The sequence below is a fragment of the Protopterus annectens genome, chromosome 17.part0 (genome assembly GCF_019279795.1).
Source record: "Protopterus annectens isolate FY-2018-M chromosome 17.part0, PAN1.0, whole genome shotgun sequence".
NCBI classification, from domain to species: domain Eukaryota; kingdom Metazoa; phylum Chordata; order Ceratodontiformes; family Protopteridae; genus Protopterus; species Protopterus annectens.
The window spans coordinates 538950694-538973374 of NC_056751.1; the positions used below are offsets into that span (position 1 = coordinate 538950694).

Genomic DNA, 22681 nt, shown 5'->3' on the forward strand with positions numbered 1-22681 from the left:
CTTTTTAGTGGCCACCTCTTTGACCATAGCAGCTACTGGAAGACATTTACTCTAGTGTGCCCTATCTTTAGGGCTGCTAAAATCTTGTCAGGCTTGCTTGGTATTGACTGTGTTTTGTTAGGTTCCTTCCACGGCACTTTGACCCACCAAATCCGTGAGGATATCAGGAGAACAGACCACCCAAGTGGTAGAATAGCAAGCTTCGAAAACCTCCAGGAACACAGATTCTTCTGGGGAAAGTGTATCTGTGGATCACCCCCCTTCTACTTTATCAATTCTAGGATTTTGCCAAAAGTAGCATCTCCATAGGGGGACCTATGATAACCCTCTCCTTCATCTAAATTTGTGTCTTCTGTGACAGATTCATAGAATTAATCTTTATGTTTTCTTTTACAAGTCTGTTTCCTATGGATCCAAGGATGAGAAGTCTTAGATAAGGGAACCAATTCAGACTGGAAGATGAGAGTGAGCACTTCTCTGAGACTTTTGGAAGCTGACTGTCCCATCAATGAGGAGGAGCAGAGGTCGGTGTAGAAAAAGAGATGGGTCAGAGTGGATCTGAGCATGAAGAAGGCATCTGTTCTCTGGTAGCAATAACCCTCTCAAAAACTTTGAATGCTGAAATAGAAATTGGGACCAAGGAGGACTGTCAAGAAGCTGGGGCTGAGACAACTCCACCGATGCTGACCTGGCCCAGATCTGAAGTTGACATCGGAGTTGAGCTACTGAGTGCTAAAATCTTGAGAGGCAGAGACAGATCCAAAAATGTTGAAGTTGATCTGTCCTCTGGGGTCCCAGCCCTGATGCTTCAGCTCTGATTCCCTTCTTGATCCAAGAAGGTTGGAGTCAAAAGACAGTTGGGGTTGAAGAAGTAAAATTTAGAGATACTGATGTAGATGCTGCAGGTATGTCTGAATCCAGGGACTGAGGATCCAAAGATTGGATCAATGCAGGTCTTCTGAAAGGAGGGGTCCAAGGACATTTTCTCTGTTCAGTCTGTGGAGACAGCACGGGAATAACCCCCAACTAAATCTGCTGTCAAAGAAACCTCTGCATCATCCTATTGACATTGGCTGTAGTTAAGGTTCCTCAAAGAATGGGTAGATTTTACTGAAGAGGCTATCAAGGAGGATCTCAATGGCATTCTTTCATGCACGATAGGATAATGTTGCTGTGGGCTAATAGGTTCCGGGGAGAACAGTAAAGAAATCGTAGGCAATCGGATCCAACCTGTCTTAGGATCCAATGGTTCAATACTTTCATGTGCCAGTCCCAGGAGAACTGTCAGAAGAACATTTTCGAGATTTCTATATACTCTTCTCAGGAGTCTTGCTTCCCTGGGACTTTTGTTTTTTGTTCTTGTCCTTCTGAATTGTTTTCTTGACCACTATAGAAGGAGAAACAGATAGAAGAACTGATCCCTGCTGAGCAGACAGCAAACCTTCCAAAATCAGTTTATCCTTACAACTTTGTAAGTCCTTATGTCCAAAAGAGGCACATGCCTCATAGTTCGTGTCCAAGTGGGTCACCACTGACATTAGACACACAGGGTATGGGGGGTCCTGTGGATGTATTCTGTGGCCAGACTTGGATTATTTTTTAAAACTCTTGTCTGACATGACATGTTATTCAAGAAAAACACAACTCCACAGTAACACAACAAGCTAGTTAACCCTGGAGTATATCGAAGCTACATGAAGTAGTATTATCTGTGTGTGTGTGTGTGTGTTTGTGTGTGTGTGTGTGTGTGTGGTGTATATATATATATATATATATATATATATATATATATATATATATGGTTCCCATTCAGAAGCCTGAAACATCATAAGCCTGAAAATCAAAATCCTGAAACCAAAAGCCTGAAAATTCAGAATCCTGAAAACTCAAAATCCTGAAAGCCCAAAATCCTGAAACTCAAAATCCTGAAAACACAAAATAGACATACTGATGTCATTGTGGCTTTGCTATTGTTAGCCCTGTGGTGTTAGGTCATGCGTTGGGGTCAGGTAAGTGTGCGGTTGGTTTTATGTTAGGGTTTGGGGTTTAAGTGAGTTAGGGTTAGGCAGGCGCGGAAGTTAGGCATGTGCAATAGTGACAAATATTGGGGTTAAGGGCGGTTTAAGTGAGTTAGGGTTAGGGCAGGTCAGGTGAGGTGTGCGATAGTGACGGACCTTAGGGTTAGGGTTAGGGTCAGTCAGTTGGTAGATATTAGTGTCTTTATAGTGACATATTAGCATTATTTGTGTTTTCAGGATTTTGAGTTTCAGGATTTTGGTCTTTTCAGGATTTTGGGCTTTCAGGATTTTGGTTTTCAGGATTCTGAATTTTCAGGCTTTTGGTTTCAGGATTTGATTTTCAGGCTTATGATGTTTCAGGCTTCTGAATGGGAACCATATATATATATGTATTATTGTGTGTGTGTGTGTGTATATGTATATATATATATATATATATATATATATAGATGTGTGTGTGTGTGTGTATGTATACATATGTATATATACACACACACACACACACACACACACACACACACACACACACACACACACACACACACACACACACACACACACACACACACACACACACACAAACATGCATATGAATATATTTAGAAGGCAAATAAATTGTGGAAAGATAAAGCCCAAAAGTGCTTATGTGCTAAAAGCACAATGCACTACAAATAGAACAATGAAACAGCTAGATATATGTACTTGTTAAGGTATGGAAAGGTACATACAAGCTATGCTAACCTGAAAAAACAGAAGAGGAATACATTTTTGTTTGACTTATACTCAATGACAGAATAGAGATCAGAGCCCCTATAATGTTACAAATATTCTGATCAGGTGGCAGTCGAGATCAGGGAGTATTCAGGGAGAAGAAGACAAGGATTATGGGGAGGGGAGGTGTCATAGTCCTGGATCCATGTACTTGGAAGTGCTGAGACTAATCCAATTCAGATCCAAGACCCAGCTATTGAATTACACGAAAAAGGACAACATTGGATTGAAAGTTATGTACTTAACCAGATCCATGTTGTTTTGATTTCGTCCGTTTCAACCTTAGGGTCATTGCATGTGATTGGATCTGACTTCAGTACATTTTAGAAGCTGTGGATTCAAGGCTGTGACTCCCCCTGCCCATAATTCCCTTAGTTCCCCCAAAATGCATGCTGGTGAATGTTTGTACACTTTTCTTCAGTTCCCCCAAAATACTTTAGATCTAGGTTGCCTGCTCATAACCAGAAAAAAGATGCTTGCCTATTATATGGAGAAAGAAGTCACATAAAAAAGAACAACAGTCTGAGACTGTAGAATGACAAGGTCCCTGGTAAGGTCCATCTGTTCAAAGGGAAGCAGTAGGAGACAATTTTGAAAGGGGGACAGATGGAGGGATATTGAACTGGATGAAAAAAGACAACACAGATCTTTTGTTATAGTAAGTACAAAACTTTTTTATCCATTGTTGTCAGTTTTCAGCAGATTCAACATTTGAGACAGATTTACAAGCTACCAAACACCTGGGAAGTATCAAAGAAGGATATTCCTGAGGATGGTGGAGCCAAAGGATGAATGGTATCTGGACTGTACATCCATCTTGTAGAGAGACACAGGCGTGTGGGCAGTAGACCAAGTAGCTGCAGCACAAATTTCTTCAATAGGAACTGTATGCATAAATTCAACAGAAGTAGCTATAACTCTTGCAGAATGAGCTTTTGGTTTCTTGTGCAAGGATAGTCCCAAATTGTTGTAGACAAAGATTTCGCAATCAGAAAGCCATCTGGATAGAGTGACCCTAGACACACTTTGGCCCAATTTGGCTTTGGAGAAAACAACAAACAGCTGAACAGACTTCCTAATATGTTTATTCCTGTGCAGATAAAATCTGAATTGTCTATGAATATCTAGTAAATGTAAAGTATACTCTCCTTTATTAGAACATTTTGGGAATTATATTGGCAGATTGTCTGGTTAAGGTTCATTTTAGATGCCACCTTTGGGAGTAAAGTGGTATTTGTTCTTAAAGACACTGAGAACAGAAGAAAATGTTTTCAAAGACACAGGGCAGCATAGTGGTGGAGAGATTAGTGTTGTTGCTCACAGCAAGAGGTTCTGCAGTTCAATTCTTGGCAGGGGTGCCTTCTGTGTGGAGTCTGCATTTCCTCCCTGTGTTCAAGTGGGTTTCCTCCAGGTGCTCCGGTTTCCTCCCACATTCCAAAGACATTCAGCAGGTGGATTAGACACTCTAAATTGGCCCAGGTGTGAATATGTGCAAGTGTGGGGTACTGATGATTTACTACAACAGGGCTAGTCACCCGGCCGTGTAAACCTTGGCACTAGATGATTGCCACTGTTGAAGTGACACCCAACCCCATGTGTAAAATGAGGAAAAGGGTTTGAGGATGGACGGAAATTCTCAAAAACACTCTGTTCTAATGGAAGATTATATAAAGGAGGTTTACAGCACAGTGCTTGCAATTCAGAAATCCTCTATGTGAAAGTAACACCCACCAGAAAAATGGTTTTCCAAGAAAGAAATTTCAGCTCCACTCTGGCTACTGGTTCAAATGAAGCCTGAGTTAAGGCCTGCAGCAAGATAATTATGTCCCATGGAGGAAATGGATCACTTATAGGGGGCCTCAGTAAGAAGGTTCCCTTAAAAAGTCCTTTTAAAATGTTTAGTGAAGCTAAGGGAGTTAGATTGTGTCCAATTTGGAAATTGGAAATGGCTGTTAACTGAACCTTCATTGCTGAAAAATTGGAGCCTTTTTGGAAGGGGTCTGACAAGAAGTCTAGGATGAAAGGAAAAGAAAGAGACACTGAGAAAGGGTCTATTCCCTTGGAAGATGCCCAAATAAAATACTTTCCTAGTATTTTGCCTTTGTGAAGCTGATAAAATGTGAACCACCAAAGTGGATGACCTGGCATCTCTGACTACCGTTAAAATTGTAGGAGCCTTGTGGTTAGCTTCAATGTCTATAGCTGTGGCAGAAGTTGACTGGATGGGTGACTCAGGAAATCTGTATCGTAATTTAAGTTTTGAGCAGATGTACTAGATGAGGCCAGAGGAAGAGAAATCAAACTGCCAAAAGAGAGGAATGAGGATTACTCTGGCCATGCACCTTCTGGTCTTCTGAATAAATTTTGTTATCAATAATATTGGGAATAAAGGAGTACAGAAGACCCAGGGACCAAATATGGACTAGAGCATCCCTCTGTAGTTACCCCTGTGAAGGGATTAGGGAAGAGTATTTGCTGCACTTGTGATTTAGGTATAAAGCAAAAGCACTGCAGCAAGATTATCCCTGGTGACTGAAGTTTTGAGTTGCCACTGGCTGACTGAGAAACCACTCATGAGGCAGATGAATGGACTTGTTCAGCTTGTCCAGTAGAACACTGGAAGTCACTGGGATATGCATTGGTATAAGAAATTGACAGGGAGACATCACCCATTGCCACACTCTCATGGCTTCCCAGTAAAGTGGATATGAGTGGGCTCCCCCATGATTATTGATGTAGCAAGCTACTGCCATGCTGTCCATCTGGATAGAAATCATGCACTTGGGGAGAGAGTCCTGAATGACCTGAAACAAAAGGAGGACCTCTCTCATCTTCAAGACACTGATGTAAAGACTAGCCTCTATGTGTGATCAAGGACCTTGCACCATCTTACCTTATAAATGCCCCCCCATACTAGCAGGGAAGCATCAATGGTTACTGTAGCCATTGGAGGGGATAGGGGAATAGTCAACCTTCTAGCATCACCAAGGAGGACCACCACCACCTAATGTGAATCCTGCAAATGGGTGTTAGATGAATTTGAGCATGTAGAGGATGCAGTATTTGGGACCGTTGCATTTGCAGGGTCCATTGAAGAACTCTCATGTGGTATCTTGCTAGGGGAACTAAAGTAATCAATGAAGCCATTAATGCTAGCAGTCAGAGAATGAGTCTAAGGGAGGAGAAGGATGTTGAAGAACTTAAACAGCTACCTGATACAGGGATGAAATCCTGGACTCTGGCAATGTGGCTGTTTGAATGATCATATTCAGGTGGCATCCAATGAACTCTATCTGTTGAGTAGGTATCAAATGACTCTTTGCCTGATTGTAATTCCCAATTTCTGTGCAAGTTGGAGCAAGAAGTTCCATTGTTGGACCAGAAAAACCTTGGTTGTAGCAATTAGGATCCACTTGTCTAAATACTGGAACACCGGAACCCTAGCAGCCTGAAATATGCTGCCACCACTGGCATACTTTTATAAGACTAAAGGCCTGTGCCCTGAACTGGTAATGACTGTCTCCTAGTCAAAATGAAGACATTTTCTGGACTGCCTTATTATTTTCATATGATAGTAGGTATCCTGAAGATCTATAGAACACATCTAGTTGTCCTTTCTTGGAAGAGGTAGAATGGACTGAATCATGACCATCTGGAACTTTATCTGTTTTACAAATTGACTGAAGTAATTTAATTTTAAAATTGGCATGAGGTCTCCTGTGTTTATCAAAACTAAAAAGAACCTGGACTAGACTCTGTATCATAACTGATCTGAGGGGACCTTCTGGATTATTAATTTTTCCAACAGTTTTAATACTTTTGCTGTTGTGGATTCCATCTGACTGGTCGGTACATCAGGAATCCTTTTAGTTTTCTGAGGAGGAAAGCAAAGAGAATAGTATAACCTCTGGTGATTATTGTCAGCACCCAAGAATCTTGCATGATGACACAACAAGCTTAAGAACAGTGATAAGTCCCGCCAACTGCCTCCAGAGTGTGGCAGTTGGGCAATCCTTCAGGAGTACTACTAGGGTTTCTTGGTTAAAAGACTGCAAAATCCCTAAGGCTGCATTCTGCATCTGCCTCTAACATGATTTCTATTTAAATTGCTCAGCCCCTGCACGGGGTGGGTCTGTCTGCAGCATTGTCTTGGTTAAAACCATGGAATTTTCTGAAACATATCTTCTTCCCCACTCTCTGGTTCCTACTGAATGCCCTTTGAGGGGTGGAAAATAGTTCCCAACAGCAGAGAGGGTCTTGCCATCTTGCTTGCTCCTGGTAAATGTCTCCTTAATTTTTGGTCTGAAATGCATCCAACCATCAAAATGGGCATTGATAAAGAATGTCCTAAAGCCTTCTGCAAAAGTAACATAATCACATCCAGGTGTGTTAGTGGATGGATCTGCTATGCCTGCTGCTCTAGCTATACCATCAGCTGCAGTAGAAAGCAGACACATGGACACATTGGACATTGATTTCAGGGCAAACAATTGGGACTCTACAGTTTTCTAGATGTTTGATGGTAAGTTACCTGAGAGGGACTTGATAAGCTCCTTAATCAGGCCCCTCTGAAACTGTGTCACATAGGTAAGACAGTTCAGTGCTCAGAGTGCAAACATTGCTGATGCATATGTCTATTTCCTAAACTTGTCCAATGTCCTTGAACCTCTGTTAGGAGGAGGGACAGGTGTAATCTCTTCTGAGCATTTCTTCTTTATGGCTGCCACCACAACCATGGCATCTATTAGGGGATGCTTGCTCCAGTGTGTCCTGTTATTTGGAATGACCAAGATTATGTGTGGTTTCTTTGGGATCAGCTCTACCACATCAGAATCCTTCCAAGCCCACTGCACCATTAGGTCTATGAGGTCGTCAGCAGATGCCACCATCCAAGAGGTTAAAAAGCCAGCCCCAAAAGCATTGAAGAACACAAACTCCTCAGGAGAGAACACATTGGTGGACCAACTCCCTCATTGTTTCATCAATTCTAGAATGTCACCAAAAGTAATGTCTTCCAGAGGGGCTTGTAGAGTCCCTTCACTATTATCCAAGTCTGTGTTTTCTGTGTTTGATTCTAGGGAGGTGTTCAAATGTCTCCTTTTATACGTCTCTTTCCTAGGACACTGTCTCATCTGGGCTTCTGGAGAAGGGTCAGAATCACACTGGGAACTTATGTGGTAAGCAATGGCAAGGCTGAATGAGACTGACTGTCCTAGTCAAGCTGGATGTGAGGAAGCAGAGGCAGTATCCAACAAGGGTTGGGATGGAGACAAGAGTATGAGAGACATCTCTTTTCTTGGTCTGTCAAGAACCCTTTCAAATGCCTCAAAAGACAGGGCCAGAAGTGGAGCTGAAGAGACATCCCTCCAATCTAAAAGACAGATGGGCGAAACATCCTCTGCTCTGATCCACTGAGGCTAACAATGGAGCCGAGGTATTGAGCATTAAGGCTGTGAGGGGAAGAGATAGATCCATGAGATTCTTAGTCAACTGTACCCCTTGAGCATTAACACAGAGGCCTGATCGATCCAATGTGGGTGCTCCAAGAAGGCTCAATCCCAAAAGAATAAGATCTAAAGGAGGGATTGGAATCAAAGATACCAGTGGAAGGGTAGTTGAACCTGTACCCTGTGTGCCTGACAAGGATGGTCCTGGAAGAACCCCTAGTTGGATCTGTGTCTGAAGGAATCTCCACATCATCCTGTCAATGTCCATTTCAGTAAGGCTCCTTGTTGGATGAAGGGACCTTGATGAGAATGCCACTGAAGGTGTTACTGAAGAACATCTCTCCTGTAAAAATAGGGAATGGAGCCTAGGACTTACCAGCTCCTGTGAGAAGAGAGGAGGCAACGTTCATGAATAGTCCCAAATAGTGATCAGATCCGACTGTGTTGGAGTTTTTGGTGACAAACCCAAGAGTTTGTTGGATCCGGAGACTGCTTTCTGGTTTTCTCTATCTTCTTATCAGAATCCTTTTCTTTCTCTTTTTCTCTCCCTTTAGGCTTTTCTTTTTCATTGGTGGCTTTTGGTTTATCATGACTGGAGAAACAGAAGAAGTTGGTTGTGGGGCTGACGATTGTGCAGTAGCTCCTGTTTGGGCATGAATCAAACCTTTAACACCAATTTGTCTCTGCATATCAGTACTGAAGGAAGCATGACCTTCACAATCTGCATCCAAATGTGCTGCCCCCAGGCAGTACATATAAATTGACTGAGGGCCCTGTGGCAGAATCTTAGTGCTACAGGCCAAACAGTTTTTAAAGCCTATAACCTTGTCAGCCATCATTGGGGGTAAGTCTTACTTAACAAAATCTAAAAAATGCTATATTTAAACACTAGTAACTAAGGTTAAGATTGTAATAACACTAATAAGGGCACAGCATAAATCAAACTACTAATAATGATAGAAAGAACTAGAGAAAGAATTATGCTACCAGAATGTATAACAATATGTTTCCATATAACTTTTTTGTATATATACCAAGTGGGAAAGAGAAACAGGAAAGAAATATGATAAAACTGTAGCATAAAAAAGTAATAACTAAGACTTAGCTTGTATTTTTTCAGAGGCCTCATATACACATCCTTCTGACTGGGTGGCAAACAAAATCTGAGGACTGTAGGGGAGGAGTCAGAGCCCTGGATGTACAGCTTCTAAAAGGTGCCAAGGTTGGATCCAATAATGCAAAGTTTGAATCGGATGAAAATAGACAACACTGGATCTGGAGGAATGGGTGCAGGTTCTGGAAATTCCTTCTGTAACAGCTCATAGTAGTTTCTAGGGGATTGAGAAACTTCAGTATTCTCCAATTAAAAGTATTGGCACATTCTAGAAATAGTCTCAGAAAATGAGAACCCCCTACAGAAAGAGTAGCACTCCTTTGAGTATGATTCAAGAATCTGAGGAGAAGCTCTGTTATCTCTCCCTTCACCCTTCCATCCAGATTCAAAATCTTGAATCTCTTCAGGAAAGGTGGTATCTCTTTCTTTTACCAGAAACTACTTTACAAGAAGGATCAATAGCCTGAATTAAACCCTGAGCCAGACCCACTAAACTACTCCTATCTAAGGAAGTTTGAGAAGGAGTAAATGCATGCTTACTTTTCTGTTTCTTTCTGACAGGAAAACTGGGGCAGTCAGTGTTATTAATGGTACCAGCAGCTTCCCCATGGATGGGCACAACATTCAGCTTCCGTGTTCCCTCTCTCAGGACCAACAAGACTGAACCTCCCTTTCCCACTGAGGGGACATTAACAGCCACAGAGGATGTGGCTAATCCTCAGTCCATAGTGGCTGCAGGTGCTACATCAGAGGGATCCAGTGTAAACAAATGAGTGATCTCAGGTACAACTGATGGCCACAGCAGAGACATTCACATGTGGCTGAAGCAAACTACAAGCCTGCTGTGACAGCAAAGGCTGTTTGTTTAACTTTTTTTCTTTCTGTAGTAAGAAGAAGACCTGACCATGGTACTGATAGTTTGTCCATGTCCAAGATGAAAATGTTGTCATTTTCCCAAGGAAACCAAGCAATACGTCGGAAAAATTTTAAAGTTCTAAAAAGTCACTTTTTTCCAATAAAAAACACAAAAAAGTGCACAAATACACCTTGCCAGTTCCAAAAAGTGGAAAAGGCACATTTTCCAGAAAAAAATGTTTTTAAAATCTTTTTAAAAAGTTTTAAACTGACAGGAAAAAAGTGGGTTCTCATTTACAAGTACAGTTAAGCCTCATGACAGCCTGTTAAAACACAAGCTCAAGCTGCCTAATGGCTTTAGTGCATGGAGGGTGCCCTGATGCTTTGGAAGCTGGCTGGCTATAATATTTTGGCAGAATATATGGTACAGTTGTGTAAGTCCTACTTACCTGTAAGAGTGGGGTTCATGGAACACACTCCATTAGTGGCATTTGGATACTATTACTCTGTTTTCCTGCTTTGGCAGTCTAGTAAAGCTCAAAGACCCTCCCACTGGTTGTCTGTGAGTGTGATGAACTAATGACACCGCAGTACAGGGACAGCCCTACTTCTCTGCAGACTAGACCCTTTAGTTTTCTAGGTTCCAGCAGGAACAGAAGATGGAAACACAAGCCATATGAACTATTCCAAACCAAAATGCACACATACACACACACACACATACATAACATTAAAGGCTGTGGAGCATCACACGACCATCCGAACTCCACAAAGGAGGTACCTCTCTTGAACTCACAAACTATCGCCCAATCGCAATTCTATCTCCACTCTCAAAAATATTGCGAGAGAATAGCTCATTCTCAACTAATGAATTATCTCCTAAATAATCTACTATCCAAATCTCAGCATGGCTTTAGACCTTCCCATAGCACCACCACAGCATTACTCTCATTTACCAACATAGTCAATTACCATAGGAACAAAGGATTATTCGTATCCTCCATATTCCTAGACCTATCAAAAGCGTTTGATATGGTTAACCACCATATACTCCTCGAAACTCTAGCTAACCTTAACATGAGCTCCTCCACTATATCATGGTTCAATTGCTACTTATCAGCCCATCATCAAGCAGTCCTATGGCAAGACTAATTGTCCCCCCTATTACCAGTATCCATAGGAGTCCCGCAGGGTTCCATCCTCGGTCCTTTGCTGTTCTCCCTATTTACAAACCAAATAGCTTCATCTTCAATAGTGCAATACGCAGATGACACCACTATTATATGTGCTGCCCCTACTCTAAAGGAACTACAAACCCTCACTCAAATAACTTTACTTTAGCTGAAGCATGGTTCACTAACATTAAACCTTCTCTTAATCCAAAAAACAAACAAACTAATGCTCTTTAGCCCTGGTAGATCACCTCCTCAAAACAATTAATTTACCATAAAATCCACTGACAATACTCTGATCACCCCAACCACACACACAAAACTGCTAGGCATTGAAATAGACAATAACCTAAAATTCGACATACACATATCACAAACAATCAAGAAAGTAAACAAAAAGCTTGGTCTCCTTTATAGGAACAAACACTTCATCACTAAACATACCAAAGCCACTATAGCAAGAACTCACCTCTTATCCATCCTCCTTTATGCTTTCCCCATCATGACTAATCTCCACCGCATAAAACTAAGCAAAATGGAATCTTGTTACAACAAGATAGCCAAGTTTGCAACTGATGCCTCCTATATATCCCACCAGTGTCTATCCCTCAAACAACTCAACTGTCTGGAGTTGTCTCACCTACTCCTACTCAATCAACTCTCAATAGCACACAAGCTCTACTACCTTCCTGACAAGACCTGCACTTCTGCAACTAATTCAGCCCAACATCACCACTAGAGCCTTAAGATCTACTAACCAAAACCTCATAAATGTCATCAAACATAAAAACGATGCTGGGAAATCTTTCTTTGCATGCACTATTGCCAGAACCTGGAATTCACTCCCAAGCCAAATTACCTCTACCACCTCTCTTACCCATTTAAAAAAAACTCCTGAAAACTCATTATGAAAACAGCTGGCTTTGTGCATGCTATACCCATGGCTAACCCACCCCACTGCACTGTTTGCAAAGATTCCATCAGAGATCACCTGTATCTCCTGGCATTCTTGTTTATCCAATGATATATACCTTCAAATTCAATGATGTATACTTTATTAAACAAATGCCCATCTTGGGAAAAAAATGAAAAAACATATGTGACTGTATGGATTATATACAACAAGAACTTGTTAATATTTACTGTAAATATGCTCATAGGTATTTCTTTCATTGAAATCATATGCGTATGGGATGCTTATGTGTTTCTGTCATATATGTAATGTGATGTTGGAGCTTTTCTCCCCGGGCCTGTGCTGAAAATGGATATGTATCCAGTCAGACTTTCCCAATTAACAAATGTAAAATAAAAATAAAATAAAAAATAAAATAAAAAAACTATGTAAATCCATAAAGGGGATGGTGGGTGGGTATTGCCAATAAGGCAGTGTGTTCTATGAACATCTACTGTTACAGGTAAGCATGACTTATGCAACTGTGCTATGTTCAACAAACACACTACTTTACTGGCATTTTGGTAGATTCCCAAAGTTTACCCAAGCTGGGAGAAGGAGGAAAAATAAGGGTCCAAGAGCCCCTGGAGAGTGGTCCTAGCAAAGATTGCTCTGGATCTAGAAAAGGCATCCAGCTCATAATATTTGCAAAGGTATGGACAGAGAACCAAGTTGCTGCCTCAAGAATATTTCTAGAGTCCACTCCACTTCAACATGACACTGAAGAGGAAAAGGCCCTGGTAGAATGTGCCTTTGCCTTGTCTGGATTTGCATTGCATTGTGGGTGTAACAAAGAACAGTGTCAGAGGACAACCAATGAGCAGTGGCTTGCTTAGAGTCAGGTGACCCTTCTTTGTCAATGCCTAGGAAATAAAAAGCTTTTCAGCCTTCCTGAAGGATTTTGTTGTGTCTGGGTAGTACCTGAGCTGCCTGTGCACTTACAATGTTTGAAGTAGCCTCTCTCCCTTATTCGTAGGTTCTGGGAAGAACGTAAGGAGGCTGACAGACTGACAGAGAGTGAATTCTGAGACCATTTTCAGCGTAAAGGATGAGACAGTGTGTAACACAACCCTATCCCTACGGAAAATAAGACAAGCTTGTCTCACCATGACAACTTGCAGCTCAGAGAGTCGTCTTGTAGATGTCAGAGTAATACATAAAACAGTTTTCAAGTTAAGAAGTTCACACCAGCCGAGGGGCAGGCTCGAAAGGTGGTAAGGTCGATATTTCCAGAACAGAGCAGAGATCTCCCAAAAGGAAGCTTTTATTTGCAAGGAGATCTCATATGCAGTTCTCCTTTCATTAACTGTACTACCAAAAGAGAAGAAGAAAGAGGGGATCCATTGGCAGACAAGCAGAGATGGATGCTAAATGCACCTTTATAGATATATATGATAAACCATCCAATTAGTAGATCACACAATATTTCACAATCAGAGAGATGTTAACTATAAGGGAACCTCAATTCCTGTTCCAAGGGAAAGAAAATGCTTCTGTCCTCCAAGCATGTTAAACATTCACCACTGGCCACAAAACACATTTGAAGACTTAAAAATCCCTATCAAGCGACAGTCAGTATATAATAAACAGTATAAGCTTTAAACTGTGCAGGCAAAGTAAAAAAAAACACATATATACAAACTTTCCAATCAGAAAAAAAAACAGTCAAAGCAGCAGAATACATTATTCAAGCACTGATAGAAAAAGCAAAAGGATAAAGTAAAACCCAAAAGGGTTTCTTATATGACCTCAGTAGCTGAAGACATCCCAAGTAATAAGCAGCTGGCCAAGAGATTCTTCTCTTACTATGGCACTAGAAAACTGGGCTCCTGTCTGTAGGTCTGTAAGACAGTCCCTGTATTGCCAGGTGACTGGTCCATCACACCCCCAGACAGGCAATAGTAGGGACTCTGAGCTTTATTAGACTGCCTGAGGTGAGTAGTAGGGCATTACTACACAAATACCAGTAAGGCAGTGGGTGGCACAGTGGTGCAAAGGTTCATATTGTCACCTCATAGCAAGAGGTTCTCTAGTTTGATTCTCAGCCTGGGTGCCTTCTGTGTGGAGTCTGCATGTCCTCCCTGCATTTATGTGGGTTTCCTCTGGATTCTCCGTTTTCCTCCCATATTCCAAAAGACATGCGCCTGCAATGTTTCTCTCTGGGCCTCTGCTGAAAATAGGCTCTGTCCTACTCGGACTTTTCCTGGTCAACAAATGTTAAATAAATAAATAAAAAAGGCAGTATGTTTGTTGAACATCTACTGAAACAGGTAACTGACTTATGCAACTATACTACGTTCATCATTCACACTGCCACAGTGGCATTTGTGTAGATCCCAAAGCTTACCCATCCTGGGAGGTGGAAAGATCAATATCCAGGAGTTCCTGGAGAATGGTCCTAGCAAAGCCTGTTCTGGTCCTTGAAAAGGAATCTGGTTTGTAGAGCTTCGTAAAGGTATGAACAGATGACAAAGTTGCTGCTTCTATAATGTTTGTAAAGTCCACCCCTTTCCAATTTGCGGTCAAAGAGGATAAGGCCCTAGTCGAGTGAGCCTTAACCTTGCCTACAGATTGACCATGGTGGGAGTAACAGAAAAGAATAGGAGAGGAAAGCCATTGTGCAATAGTTTGCTTTTGACATGTTGACTTTTCTTTGCGCACATGCAGGAGACAAACAGCTTTTCAGCATTTCTAAAGGGAGTTGTTCTTTTAAAGTAGTACCTGAGCTGCCTGTGCTCATCCAAGGTATTTATAATCTTTGTCCCTTGTTTTTGTATCAGGATAAAGCACTGACAGATTGATGACTTGATTCAAGATAAATTCAGAAACAGCTTTAGGCACAAGTTATTGATTTGTGCATAACACAACCCCATACTTGTGAAAAATCAGATAGGGTTGGCCTAACATGAGAGCTTACAGCTCAGAGACTCGCCTTGCAAATGATGTCAGTGGAATCAGTAAAACAGTCTTCCAAGTAATGAACCATAAAACAGCCTGAGAGGCAGGTTCAATAGGAGGTAAGCTCAATTTTTCAGGAATAAAGTTGAGAGCCCAGGGAGGAGGAATTTGCTTTTGATGCGGTCTTATGGGCAACACTCCTTTCATAAACTGTTTGACCACAAAAAGAGATGAATAAGGGGGAGACAAGTTGAGAGGATTGTAAGCAGCTTTGCCTGGACTAAAATGGGTCTTACAATGATAATCTTTGATAATTAATGGGAATCAGTGGGAAGGGTGGAAATACAAACAGGAACATTCACAACTATAGGAATGAATGAGCATCTGTCTTTCAAGCTTGACTGCAAGGATATCTTGGACAGAATTTTTTCAGTTGTTTGGTTTGAAAGGAGGCAAATGGATCTACTCAAGGTGCTCCTCACATCTGGATCAAGTCCTGGAAGACCTATACATGAAGCTTTCACTTGTCAGAGTCTGTCAATGATCTACTTAGACTATCTGCCACTGTGCTTTGCCCTGAAAGAATGTACAAAGCCTAAGTAGTCAGAGAATGCTGTAGATCCAGCTCCAAAAGCCATCATTTCCAGCCAGTATTACCTTGTACCCCATTGCTTGCTCAGGTACCACATTACATTAGTGTTGTCTGTGACCACTAGAAGAGGACTAGGAGTGCATAAGTGGTGAAGAATTTTAAAGGCAAGCATCCCTGCCAACATCTCTTTCACATTTATTTGATTTGGCAGTACCTGAGGAACCCACCAGCCTTGAACATGAACTCCCATCGAAACTGCTTCCCAAGTAAAATCTGAACAGTCCATCAGGACAGATTGGACTGGGGTCTGAAGTAAGAAATGTATTCTTGGATTCAGAAACAATCACTCCCTCCATACTGCAGTTCCTGTTTCAGAAATCACAGTACTGGTTCAAGTGCCCCAGTCAATTTTTCTCATGTAGTCTGGTGGTATCATGAGGATCATGAAGATCACTAATGGCATGAGGCCAAGAAGCTTAAGGAACTCTCGTGTTGAGGCTACATCTACAAGATAGAAATCAAAGAAAATACCCTGGTAATTCAGAACTTTGTCTTCTGACAGGAAGGCTATCCTTTTTACTCTGTCTATTCAATACCACAGGAAAAACAGTAGATTCAGAGGGTGTGAGTAAGGACATTTGAAGGTACAATTTGAATGCCAGCTGGAAAGGAGGGATGCAACCTTGTCTAAGGACTCCAAGCACCTGGATACTGAATCTGTACAAATCAGCAAGTTGTCTAAATAAGGAGAAATGTGGATGCCTTGGTTTCTGCAATGCGCAATCATTGGGACCAGACACTTTGTAAACATTTGAGGTGCAGTATATAGCTCAAAGGGTAATGCAGAAATCTGGTAATGTAAGTCAGACATAGCAAATCTGAAAAATGTCCTAAAATTGAGAGCAACAAGAATATGAGGATAAGTGCTCTGGTCTGCTTGGACCGGCTGAAGTGAGCAATCTGAATGTCAAAACTTTTACAAAGGCGTTTGAAAATGACAAATCTAGGACAGGTCTCCAGGAGTGCTATTTTTTGCTACCAAAAAGATTTTGGAGTAAAATTCTTTTCCTTTGTACATCTCAGCCACTGCTTTATGATCCTGCTTCTACCATGTAATGGAGCATTGAAGGAAAAAGTTCTGTCTGGTTTGGTGTGGTGGGTGTGTGTGGGGGGGAATTCCCACGAAAGGTGGAGGATTTTCTATCCACTGTCAAATGTGTCCTGTCTGAATTATTCTCAGAACCCATTTGTCAGAGATTAGCTGTGGCCAGGCTGCAGGGCTGAGAGATCTTAGGGGAAGGAGGACGAGAAGGAAGGAGAAGAGGGAGGGTAAGGGTGATCTCTGACTTGGTCATTCCTTTGCAAGGGCCTGATCCTTTCTCAGAAGAAACTCCTTTTGTTGGTTTCAAAGAATTAACCTCCTGCCAGTTCCTTTTGGATCCCTGACTTCTGTTTGTCTGGAAATTTTTTGCTCTGCTCCTAGAAGGAAGATGCCTTGTTTGGTCAAAACTTGGATACATGAAGCATCTTAGATACCTCATGCATTAATTTACCCCTATCATCCTACTGCTTGAGAATCTATGTAACAGAAGGGTCAAACACCAATTTAAAACTTAAAGATCCATTCAAAATGTTGGTGTTTAAATCAGATCAATTATTGTTGTGCAAGTAAAGCTTACCATAACAGTAGATGTTTGAATGATCACTGCTGTTGTAGCCTTATCTTATGAGTCATATCCTGCCAAAGATATAACAGCTGGACAGCATTCAAAGCTTCCACGCACCATTGATTAGCCTAAAATGTCTGGAAGCTTGAGCTAAACTGACTAAAAGACACGTTTGGGTGAAAAGCCTTCCGGAGTGTTACTGTCATCAAATTATATGATCCTCTGAGGCTTTTGAGGATCAACAGTTGGCTTGTGATTTCCTTTGCTGGACAGATAAGTTCCCATTGGGGAAAAAACCTTCCATTTTATTTTAATTTTGTTTATGTTTTATTACTTTCCTCTTCGGGAAAGCTATTTTAATGCTAGGAGTGTTGTGTTTTAATGGCCTGTCTCAAGACTGTAGCATACCTTTTAAAGGAGTGCTCTTTTTTTTCTGTCAGTTTAATAGTGGTGTAAAGTAAATGAAATTTTTTTTTTTTGGAGAAATTGGGATTTGTTTTAATTTGTTTCTTAGTGTATTTTTCTGTCCAAAAAGTAACTTTTGTGGACTGGTAGTGTTTACAGGCAACTACTGCTTGCCTTCCCTGGGAAAATGTTCAGTTTAACCATGGAATAGACTACTGGTCCCATTGTCAGACCTTCTTCCAGCCACAAAAAGAAAATAATAAGTAAACAGATGGAGAAAGGACAAAAGGTAAGTGATCTGTGGGCCAAGCAGTGTCTGGTCCTTTGTCCAACCACAAAAAAAAAAATAAGCAATCAGAGGGAAAAAGGACAAAAGGAAAGTGGTCTGCATGTGGCCGAGCAATGGCCCTGACAGAATCACTAACCATGGGTGAGGCATATTTTTATTTTACTTTTTTTTCTTTTTAGGTGTAGCTAGATTTGATGGGTGGGGGAAGGGGAGGGAACCAAAGTTAGGATCCATCAAATCAGAGGAGTCAGAACATCGGCCAGAATAATATAGTAATGACTAATGTATCACAATCAGCACTTACAGTTTCTAGTAATAAGTATGTCTCCACACAACTAAACAATACCAAACTGCAGGATTATCACAAAAATAACTTGAAATGTATTTAGAATTATTTTATAACTGGCAGAAGTTACAGAGTTTCTAGTTTAGAGTCCAAACATCAAAGCAACTGAAGTGCCATACCAGTGTTAAAGATTAGCTGCACACAGTTTAACCACATTAAACTGTCATAAAATAATGTTTAATTGCAGTAAAGTAATGATCCAATGTTAAAAACACACACATTAGATTGATAAACAGCAAATAATGTATAAATGCTGGAAAAACTCCAAATAAAACAGAGTAGAATATCAACAATAAAGACAGGCCTCTAGTGCCTAACAGTACACATACACACTGCAGTTCTGAGAGAAATACTGAATGTTTCATTAGAAACAGTAAACATAAGCATATAGAGGCAACTAAGCACTGCTGCAAACATAAATTCCTACAGGAATTACTGTAAACTCTGACTGAAATAAAATATTAAAATAAATATATAGATGTGTTTAAATAAACATAAAACCAGAAAGAGAATAAGTAATATGATAATAAAATAAGAGGAAGGGGGTCCTGAAATATGGCTTATCTGAACAATAAGCCAGGAAAATAAGCATTGGATCCTGTAAAGAGTCAGCGTTTTTTTGATGGATAACAGAAAAAGACTCAATACTTACTTTCTGTCACAGCTGAAGACTTCCTTCTCAAGACATGCTAGGATAATCAGCTGACACTGGAAGAGACAAGAAGGGGAGTCTGATCTTTTGAAAGCTGGCCAGTACTGGGCTACCTTAGAAGATAACTAAGGCAGTGGGAATGATGAACATCTCTCTCTTGCTTTAGACATATTTTGATGGGTCACCTTTTTGAGGGAGTTAAACAGTGGATACAGAGGTGTCCAAAAGACACTCTATAAAAACTAAGCTGTGAGTATGATTATTTAAAAATAACTTTTTCAAGTTTAATTTCAGTTTCAGGTTGATGAAAGGATGAATTGTGAACTGAAGAGCTGCTATGGTGTCTTGGTCAGAGGGAGAAGAAATGAGGCAATCGTCCAAATAGGGAGAAAATATGAAGGCTTTGAAGTCTGCAAAAGGCTATGACTTGGCCAAGTACTCTGTGAAAACTCTTGGAAGTGGAGATGCCAAAATGCAAAGATGTCAGCTGAACGTTCTATGACAAAGCAAAAAATCTTATGTAACACCTGTGCTTTTTGTGAATTAGAATGTGGAGGTGGGCATGTTTTAGATCTAGAATAGTCAGAAGGGCCTTGAGAAACAAGAGAAGAAAAAGTATTTGCAAAGTAAACATCCTGAGTTTTGCTTCCAAATGAAAGATGTTTAGTTCTGAAAGTCAAAGCCTCATTCATTTTGGAGATAGTAGCATAGGTTTTATCACTCTGTGGGATAGCAGATCTGACAGAACTTGAGGAAACAAATTATCTTTAGAATCCGGGTATTAGAAATCACCTGCAATTTTGGAAGCATGGCAGGTGGGTGGGGTAAAAGAGGTATAGTCAGTCACTGAGATTTCTTTTGCAGGGAGGATCCTTAAGATCTCTCCCTTTTCCTTTCTGAATTTTCCATCATTTTTTCATTGAATTGTTATGTGGTAGTCTTTTGCTGAAGGGATTTAAAAGGCGCTTAAAAAATTAACCAAAATTATAATAAGAAGAAGGCAAAAGATAATTAATTTGGTATTTTGAGATATTAGACAAAAAATGTGGGCTTCTTGCAACCATTTTATTCCAGTTTCTTTTGTCCTTCAGCTGAATAGTTCTCAAACAAATGCTCCTTGTCAAGAGGCCCATTCAATAAATGGATCTTAGCCTCATTGAGAAATTCTATAATCTCACCCATGCATTCCTGCACATCACAGTACATGTACCACCAACACAGCATACATGGCATCATAAACGCATTTAATAGAATGCTTAGCTACTTGTGAAGTACAGTTTTACATGTCCAAAATGGAAAATTTAGTATCTGAGCTGGTAAGCAATTTAATGTTTTTTTGCATATTGTCAAAACAGGTAACAGATATTTGATGTGAGTTTGACAACTGATTGTTCTAAATGCCAAACTGGAAGATGAATAGACCCTTTTTTCCAAACCTATCAAATGCAGGGCTGTCTTTTTCATTTGTCACAGGGTTAGAAGCAGAAAAAGCCCTGAAAGTTCTATCCCCATCAAAAGACATAACAACAGGGCTCACCACAGTATTTTTATAAACAAATTTGTGTGTGACAGGCACCTTGAACATTTTCTCAAGTTTTTTGAAGCAGAGTGCTGGGAATCTAAGGAAACAGACACAGAAGCAAAAACATCTTATAAGGCTCCTAACACTGGGGAATAGCCACTGGTTTAGGGGAATCCATAGTTAATAATTCATAGCATCTTCTGATATTCTCACACCTCCTTACCTTCCCAAGAATTCTTTCATTTTTGAAATTGTATCTCCAAAAGACATTTCTTCCCTGGAGAAGTCTGAACACAAGAAGTAGGAGATGATAACTATGAGGTGTAATCTAGACCCTCCACATCAAATTCAGAACTATCCTCTTCTTATGAGGAAGAGGGTGATTTCTTTCTCTTAACTGGGTAGAAACTCGACAAGGAGGCTGGAAAGACTGGATTGCCTTAAACAGGCCCTGTGCAAAATTATACCAATCTCTTTAATAATCTTTCTGCAAACAGGAGGTGGAAGGAAGGGACACATTTTATTTTCTGTACTCTCTTGTTAGGGGATCTCCAGCTTTAATGTTTTAGGAATAGACTACAATAGATAGACCTCCATTAGATATCCAGTGACATCCTCCCTCACCCTCAGGAAGAATTTTCTATATTTTCCCATCTTGGCATCAGCCTGTCATATGGTCTGAAAGGACATGCTTAGATCACTGGCACAGGGTTCATGCCAGAGGGATCAGCAGAGCTACACTGATGTCATAGTGCTGCAGTCTCCTTGTGAAAAGGTCAAACTCAGACCACAGAAAAAGAAAGGGAAGTCCTAGTTTAATTAGAAATCTCTTAAGTAACATTCAGCTGCTTATTCTGAAGGAAAGTGTTTAGATCCTTTAGCCTACTCCTTATAGTTTTAGGAGTAAATAAATGGCAAATCTGGTAGAACCTTGTATTGTGCTGATCCCCTAAACAAAAAGCACAGAAAGAATGGGCATCTTTGTAAGGAATCTGTCTACTGCATGAACATTTACCCTTCTTAACAGACATAAGTTTTACTGGAACGTTTCTACAGAAACAAAAAAGCTCCCTAATGGGATATTTATCTGCCCAAAACTGCAGCTAAAGCTGACTACTGATACTCATGCCATTAAGCTGAGGAGAAGTCCATAAAACTGTACACATGGCAAAAAAGTTCTGATTTTTGGAGTGCCTATACGTCCCTCTCATACTAATATGTACTCTCGTTCATAGAGTGTACAAATGGTATGCAAGAAACGCACCCAAAGCTTTGTAGACTGGCTGAATATTTGACATCCTTGGCAGGATATATTCCATGTAGTTATGGCTACTACAACAGTGATATAATGAAGAACATCAATCCTACAAGTAATGCAATTTCTGTTCAACGTTTTTAATCCGACAAAAGGTTCTGTAGGAAAATATGCCAGACTAGAAAACAGAATAATGCAATGTTTAATTGTTTCCAAACAGGTAGTCTGTACTCACTGATGATTTGACTTGTACTGCAAGGATCTATTGCCCTGTCGTTTGAAGGATCACAGTTGTAGCGCAACCGCCAGGAGTCCACAAAAACATGTGCAACCCTTTCACATACGTCATGGCTACTCAAAAAGTCATCTGTAGAATCTTGGTTGTGTGTTCCACAGAGTCCTAATGAAAGAATAATAAATGGAAGTTAAAATAAAAAAAAAAACTCAAATGTGACTAAAATTATTGGTGTTAAACTTATATACATTTAATAAAGTACATTTCATTATATTTGACAAATGGATTCTGATTTTCATAAAAGCATTTAAGCGAGGCAATGGCTTCATTCTCTTTCTGATGATATACATCACTTTAGCTAAATATGGCATAAACAGGCATAGTATACAGTTACTCACAGAATACCCCCCACCCTTTCTTCATGATGTTAAACTTCTGTGAAGTTGTCTATCCTTATGAGTATCCAGCTGACTGAGTGAGACTGTGATGCT

General features: G+C 40.5%; 1 protein-coding gene across 1 annotated transcript in view; it reads right to left on the reverse strand.

Annotated features, from left to right (window-relative positions):
- LOC122791453 (mucin-6-like) overlaps positions 1-22681 on the reverse strand; it is a 1454314-nt gene that overhangs the window by 983741 nt on the left and 447892 nt on the right. The window contains exon 14 of the mRNA XM_044059198.1: positions 22191-22355. Coding sequence (XP_043915133.1) covers positions 22191-22355 — 165 coding nt within the window. The remainder of the gene's footprint in view (positions 1-22190; positions 22356-22681) is intronic.